General features: G+C 41.8%; 1 protein-coding gene across 3 annotated transcripts in view; it reads right to left on the reverse strand.

Annotated features, from left to right (window-relative positions):
* AMFR (autocrine motility factor receptor) overlaps positions 1-3,385 on the reverse strand; it is a 44,565-nt gene extending 41,180 nt beyond the window's left edge. Inside the window, exon 1 of one of the 3 annotated variants that reach the window (XM_072632285.1) lies at positions 3,287-3,385. Coding sequence is in view for 1 of the 3 variants with exons in the window: in XM_072632284.1 (XP_072488385.1) it covers positions 2,243-2,521 (279 nt within the window). In the remaining 2 variants the exon portion in view is untranslated. Of the gene's footprint in view, positions 1-2,242; positions 2,839-3,102; positions 3,252-3,286 lie in introns of those variants that run through there. The other 2 variants (XM_072632286.1, XM_072632284.1) reach the window with 2 other exon arrangements.
* Positions 3,386-8,060: the final 4,675 nt, after the last annotated feature.

Here is an 8,060-nt window from a genome sequence, read left to right on the forward strand (position 1 = left end):
AGAGAAATGAATCTGAAAATATAATAGTGCCTATTACCTTTACAAAAGGGAAAGCCAGGCAATGCAAAATAGCACACGATAGCAGGTGAAAGTAGAGACCACTGAAAACCAATAAGGAAAAAAAACCTATAGTAAAACAGAAGAGAACAAGTCAAAGAAGTCACTAATCTAAGAACCATGGAGACTCACCTTGGTGTCCTTAGGGATCCATGCCATAGATGTATCTTATAAACAAGACCAATTCATTATAAGATTATTTTAGACACTTCAATAACTCAAACTCCTCTGGGACACTACATTATACCAAATTGTTCTCAGCTCCGAACAACATTACAGTAATGTTCCAGTGCAAAAAAGCAGGTTAAGGAATAAAAAGAGTAAGAAATGAAAAAGTAAAGCAAGAACAAACCAATCTGTAAGAAGGTAAATGAAATGCAGTAAGTCAAGATTAATGCAAAGCAGAAATATGAGAAAAAGGAGAGGAAAAAGATCAACTAAGAAATGAAAAATATATCCACATACAGAAGAAATAGAAACCTCAAACTGAGTCATCTATTAAAAAGCAGACAGAAAAATGAGGGGGAAAAGACAATTTTAAAAGAATAACTCACAAAAAAATCACTAGGCTTTACCTAATATTTTATGAATATATTTAAGACTACTGGAATTTCAACAGTAGATATGTAAGAAGAAACCCCTAGGAAAAAATCACTAAACAATACCAGTGACTGTTTGTTATATAAGCACAAGAGCTACTTATCAAAGACTTATTTATATCTTAAGTTTTAAGAAAACCCCCCCCACATATTAAAGATATTATAACCTTAAAGAATTGTCAAACTCCATTCTTCCCATTTAAAGTAAGCAATTTTCAAACTAAACAAAGTACAAAACATTAATTTCACTTAAAATTTCAATGGAATGAAATGAATTCTTTCCCCACTGCTATCCTAAAAATAGCACGCTACTACAGAGTATCAGTGCTACATGGAACAAATGGACCCAGTATAAATAGAGGTAAAGAAATTTCATGTATCTTGCATATATCCCTAACTTTTAAAGTCAGGAGAATTCGAATTTCAAAATAACAAGAACATCTCTATAATCTTCTCAAGTTTATAAATCTGTTTCTGAAACAGTGGTATTAATTTGAAGGAACTGCACACACTCTTGTGATTTTGGATACCAAGTGAATAGTCACAGAGAGGCTGACACTGACCTAAAAGGGCAAAGTGAGTGACAACGAAATTGACAACGAAATTGACAGTCTCCAATCGTGGAGTAACTGTACTTGGTGCTGCATGGTTTACACGAGAAACACACACACACACACACACACACACACACACACACACACGGATATATACCCCTCTTTTAGACTGGCTATTTATGTATGGCCTTCTCGACTTTCTTAACTCCTTTCTCGGTTCACGTGCCAGCACAAGCTATATTTCTGAAAGTGTAGGTTGCCTCCGTCTGGATATTGGTTTCATGGTTAAGTAAAGAGAGAAAACCAAACACGCAAACAGGTCCTTGCTAGACAGCGGTAAAAGAGAACAAGATCTTTCAGTGAGAAAAAATGGGCCTTATTCATGCCAAGACAAGGAAGTCTACACTCAAGTCTACAATTCTGGATCACTCAGAATCAAAGCTCCTAACATTCTTCTTCCCTGTCTCTGGAAAGCTCATTAATACAGTTATACTGCTGACAACCTCTGAAATTCACGCTCCTTAAAAAAAACTCCCCAAATGTGGCTGATCTCAAGGGAAAAAAAAGTTCCCATCCACATATGGAAGCACCGGAGTTGGAATAAAAGGATGTGGAGTTCCAATTCAGCCACGAATTTTCTACCCCTGTGACCACAAGTACGTCGCTTTCCCCCTGTGGCCCTCAGTTTACTCATTTGTCTCATAAGTACACCCCCGCACGCTGGAGCGGTGACCCCGACGTTCATAAACTCCGTCTCCGCTGCCCACTCTGATATGCTGCCTCCTATCCGAGGGTGCGGGGGGGAGGGGAGGGACACGGGGTGCGGGGGTGATTGTCTTTACGTACTCAAAGGCGTCCTTTCAGGGGCGCTCTGCAGGATCCCCTAAAACATGAAGGCTCCTAACCCACAGCTCCCAGTTACCCAGAGCTGTCGATCTCCTCCAGCTCAGGCGCCCCTCGCCCGGCCCCGCCCCCACTCGGGCTCCCCTCCGAGCCCTCCGCCCTGTGCCCAGCCCCCCCGCACCCACTCACCCACACGAACAGGCTGTCGGACAGCAGGTACTGGGCCACATCTCGGGCCCGGGGGCCCCCGGGGCCCGGTAGGGCGCTGGGCTGCGGCGGCTGGGGCTGCAGCGGCTGCTGAGGCGAGGCGAGCGCCTCGGGCTCTCCCGGGCCGGCGCCGGGGCCTGGCTCGAGCTGGCTGAGGGCGCGATAGGCGCTCACGATGGTGCCCAGCAGCGCCAGGCCGCTGAGGCCTGTGTAAGTGCGGAGGCTGGGCCAGGGGAAGCGCTCCAGGAAAAGCAGCGGCATGGTGGCGGGGATAGCGGCCCTGGGCCCCGGGCCTCGCCTCGCAGGCCCCGGAGCTGCCTCCCTTCTTCCTTCCCTCCCTCGCTCCCGCCCGCGCAGCCTCCTCCAAACGGCGGCGACTGCGACGGCGACAGCGCTCCTCGGCTCTCCGCCGCTCGCTCCCGCTCCCGCTCCCGCTCCCGCTACTGCCCCTGCCGGCGCGGAAGAGCCTCGGCCACGGGGCCGGCGGCCGCCCCTCCCGCCCCGGGGCGGGACCCGACCGGCCTCGGGCCCTCTCCTGGGCCGCTCCGAGCCGCGGAGCCCAGAGCCGCCCGCCTCCAGGTTGGGGCTGAAGGCGGCGCAGCTGACCCTCCCTCCTCCGCCTCCAGAAATCATAAACCCGCGAGGGCTGGGCGGGAGATCGGAAGAGCCAAAATAGCTCGGGGGAAACTAGTCGCGGGAAGGGCCCCGAGGCAGCCAGGGCCCCAGACTTTAGAGGCGGAAACTGAGGCCCAGAGCAAGGTAGGGACGGCTCCGGGGCTGCAGGCACAGGACCGGGGTTTGGGGCTAGGAGAGGGGCCGAGAGGAGACTAGGGCCACCTGACCTCCGGCCCCGGCCAGCGTAAAGTCCGTTCGGCCCGGCCCGCGCTGTGGGCTATTCTCGGCCGGGCCGGCGCTCCGCGAGGTCCCCCCAAGAAGCTGCGGTTGCTGAGCGGTTCGACCGGTCCTCCCCCGCCGCCTCCCTTCTCACTAAGAAATTAACAGAATTATTTCGTACACTCCCGTCACCTGTTAAGTTCGGAAAGCTTCCGTCTCCTCGAGAACTGACGATTTTTAAAAGTCGAAAGCTGCTAAGCGCACCAACTCCATTCTGGAGGGAAATACGGTGGCTCTGGCGGTGGGCTGGGAGCCACAGTGCCGGAGTTCAAGTTCCTCCCTGGTGACCCTGGACAAGTCACTTACTGGCCCTCAACCTGTTTATCTGTAAAATGAAGATAATAGCACCCACATCGAAGGGTTACTCTGAGGATCAAGTGCTTTACAAATATCAGTTATCATTGGCTTCTTGGATTAGGAGCTGCATAGAACTGTAGCTGAAAGAACAGTGCCCAGCCTACAGTTTTTTCCCCAAGTTCAAATGCAGTCCCAGTAGTGTGACCCTGGGCAAGTCACTTAGCCCTGTTTGCCTGTTTCCTTATCTGTGAAATGAGCTGGAGAAGGAAAGAACAAGCCACTCCAGCATCTCTGCCAAGAAAACCCCAAAGGGGTCACGAACAGTACTTGGCTTAGAAGCGCTTCCGTCCTTTTTTCATTCACTCAACTGATGCAGATCGAACAGAAACATAACTATTTGTGCAACAACCACGGCATAGAAAAAGGGAATTGAAGAACCAGACAAAACACCACTGCCAACGAATGATTCATTGTAACTGTGAAATGAGATATTTTCCAACACACCCATCATAAATTTTCTTAGTTTTGACGGTGCTTGTTGCCAGAGGGCTTTTATTGTCAAGAACACCGAAGGCAGCAACATTGATACAAAGATGTGTCAGCAAAAAAAAAAAAAAAAAAAAATTTTAAATGCTGAAGCAAATTCAGAAGGGGACATAAACAAGTAGGGTGATGTAGGTCCTACCAGGCTGAACGTCATTTAAAAAATAAGCTTTAATACATTCGTGGTTTCACACCTAATCCCCATTTCATCACCTTTGGATATATATGGATATAGGTTCATGTTTGAGGATTTTCTTAAATCAGTTTTTTTTTTTTTAAATTGGTGCTGCACTGTCATTTTAAATTACTTTGAGAACTACCTAGAAAAAGAGGCAGTTTGCAGCCGTGGAGAGCCACTTTAGGCAACCTTAAACCCTCCTGCCCTCAATTTCATCAATAAGAGAGGTGGAACTAGAAGTTTAAAGTTATCGGTCAAATGTAATACCTACAACCTGGCTCAATACTTGTATGTTGAAGTAAATTCCCCCAACAGCCAGTTATTTATTCCCTGGGCTTAACAGAGTACTAAAAACTGAAGGTGCTTTCAACCACTTTAGTAATTTCGTCTCTAACTAGTCACCATTGTATTGGCCTCACTGCATCAAGATGACTTTTTAAGCACTTGTGCTCCCTCCAACGTTTACAAACTATGGTGTTTCCATCCCCATGATGGAGAAAAAAATGGGGAGGATCCAAGAATATTTGATCAAGGTATGAAAACTACTTGATTCAGTCCAACAAGGCCTTGTTTTATATAAGCAGTAAGAGCATAGCATTATGAACTGGAAGGAACCTTGGAGTCTCTGGTCCAACTCTTTTATTTTACAGATGAGGAAACTGAAGCCTAAAAAGGAGAAATAACTTATCTATGTCCAAACTGTTATTATAATAGCCAAGATTTGAACTTGGGTGCTCTTGAGTTCAAACCCAGCAATTCTTTTTACTACACTGAGTTACTCAAAATAAGGTAAAAAGGTAATAGTCTTTTAAGAGAATTACTGATGTGCAGGGCAACTATAAATCCTGGTACTGATTTTTAAATGAACTAAACCCTCTACTGCATACTATATTAACTCTGTGAACCTGGGCAAACTTTCCTCTTCTAAGACTTATCAGTTGCAGGCCTGCATGAAATCACAGGTACAGTTCCTATCTTAAACCCTATCAAAATCCAAGCCACAGTGCATTTAGCAATGGGAGATATTCCCAACAGGTTTAAGATGATACCCTACAATTATAAGTAAATGTTGTCAAAAGTCCTTTCAGTTTAATATTACATGTCACACTACTACTTTTCCATATTTTAAGATAACTTGACACATCCTTTTCCCTTTTTAAAAAATACGGTTTTTAAGTTCCTCTCTACATTTAGTTTTACACATATTCCACCCCCCCAATAAAATTTGCATTGTGCATAACAGCTTTCTATTTATGTTCCATTTTGCAAAGAGACTAAGCTTTCTGAACATTAAATGTAGGATTAATTTAAGTGGTTAAGATATTTTACAAGTGGGTACATATTGATGTTAATTTCAAACACCAGAACTTAATAAACCTTCTTTACCATAGGAGTTCATTTAAAAAAAAAAAAAAGGCAGAATTTCTAATGAGAAGAAGAGGTTTACTATACAAGGGGACCTGTTCCTAAACACTCACAGAATCTTTGTTTTAAATGATTTTTATTTAAAATGACAAAGGGAACAGCAATGACCTTTTAAACTAAGCTCTTGCATTCTATATGTAAAAATAAAACCAGAACTTATATCTTTACAGTTTCTAAGAATCTAATACTGCAAATAGCTATTGATGCCAAACTAAAGATGCGTACACATCTTCCTTTAAAGACGATATAAAAATTTAACATTAGCAACATTCCCGCCCTCCATGGCTTAGCATCCTAACTGGGCACATTCTTCCCTACTTACAGTTCCACCTTTATGATGTACTTTGTCACTAAAACACAAACTATTTATACAAAGCAGTACTAGCTTTTAGCACCAGATTTCAAGCAGTTTCTCAGAAAATAACAAATTTGCCAAGATGTAGAAGTGACTTGAAAATGCCATTATTAGTAAAATGGACTTTACTGACCAATTCAAATTATGTTTTTGTTCTTTAATCATTAAATGATTCAGGCAAACACCAAGAGTCCAATTAAATGCAATCAAATACTTCAGTGATGGAAGAATTATGAAGCATTACTCTATTATAAAATGCAGAGGTGGAATTATTATAGTTCTAAACATTTCTTTGAACTTTCCTTGGCAAGACACACAAAGCAGCAAGCTTCTTGAAGCTGTCTTAGAGATCAGTACAATTTGTTCCAACCATTATTAACTAACAAAAATGTTAAGCCTCTTGAAATCAGGTAATCAAAAGTTTCTCCAAGGATATGATCTCAGAAACGCTGTAGTACGTAAGAGACTAAATGCCTTAAAAAACAAGTAGGAACTGAAGAATCAACATACTTCACTTTTCTAAATTTAGAAAGGGATTTTCATTTGGAACAAGCTGTGAGTTATCAAATGGACTAGACTGTTAGCTTCTGTCATTTGGAAAACCTTATACTTTCTTACCTAAGATTGAAAAGTACAAACCCACTAAGCAAACTGAATCACACTCCCTTCATGTGCAGTTCTCAAAGGTTAAATTTTTACTTGAAAGTACTGTAACAAAGTAATTGCAAGTTGTAGGGATGGGAAAATCATTTATGACAGAAAAATTTCTCCATCTACTGCATTAAACTTGGCATTTTCTAATTAGTATTATCATACTACATTTTAATTACTTAACAAAGTTTCACAAGTCTTAGTGCTTCTAAAGACTTTTAGAATATTAGTTTATTTTTGTAGTTTCATACATAAAAAAAATTTAGGCCATATAAAATGCTTGTTTTGACACTGAAGAGATCTTAAGGCAAATAAATATAGATTCTACATTTTCTGCCCCAGTCTACTGAATACTTTAAGGGCTATTCTGAATTCACTTTTCAGTGACGATTACTGCAGCCAGAAATATTCAAACTTCCTTTGAATATTTAAAGTGAATGATACTATATATTGCAGTTTTAAAACAATCAAACAAGGAATCTAATGTCTTTTACCTGATAAGGGCTCAATAAATACTTGATAAATAAATGTCAGTGAATAGAAACTTGTTGAACAAACACACATTCATAAACCTTATTAAATAAATTTTAAATTAGTACTGTTGTTAGTTCACATATCATGGGGACTTAATGAATAATGCTTAGAAAATTTTTACATTTGTTTAATGTAGGAATATGCTTGATTTTCTATTTCCTGTAGAAATGCTGCTTTTAAAGGGACATAAAAAGTCTGCAAAAAGTGGAAAGCCTATGAAAGGACTGGATTGGGACTCGCTATGTAACTGTGGTCACCACATGGCAGCGAATAACAAGTTTAGAGGCAGCAGAAAAAAAATCAGTCCAGTCAACTGAATTATAATTTCATATAACTTTAATAATTACTGTCAACTATTAAGACAAAATTTAACTCCATTTAGCCAAAGCTAAATTCATTCAGTCCAGATTGCATGAAGTCCAGTAATATGTAATTCAGTTTATGGAATTCTATTTTTTGCCCCACTTAGCCTCTCATGTAAAGATGAGTGTGTTCACTGAAGGGCTAAAATTGTAGCTAGCATCCTACCTTGTCAGACAGGGAGTGGCTACATGGTAAATGCTGAAGGTATGAAGAACACAACTGGGCTAGAAACAAAAAAAATCTGACCAAGATTTTTTTTAATAGAAAAAAAATCATACATACTTATCACAGACACACAAAGCACTGCCCAATCTCCCACCATCAAAAAGCACATCAAGAAAGGCCCAGATGTATTTACACATGGTTTCTCTTGGAGAAGCAACTATATTCAAAGGACAGTGCAGTTTGCAACTGTCTACAGGGGAGGAATTAAAAGGGGGATAAGACTGCACTGCCTGTGAAATGAGGACAAGCAGACATAAAGCAATTATTTATATGGTTTTCCAGATCAAATCCTCCTAACTTCCTGGACAGGGCTATTCAATAAAGTCATATTCGGA

The sequence above is a fragment of the Notamacropus eugenii genome, chromosome 1 (genome assembly GCF_028372415.1).
Source record: "Notamacropus eugenii isolate mMacEug1 chromosome 1, mMacEug1.pri_v2, whole genome shotgun sequence".
Classification (NCBI taxonomy): Eukaryota; Metazoa; Chordata; class Mammalia; order Diprotodontia; family Macropodidae; genus Notamacropus; species Notamacropus eugenii.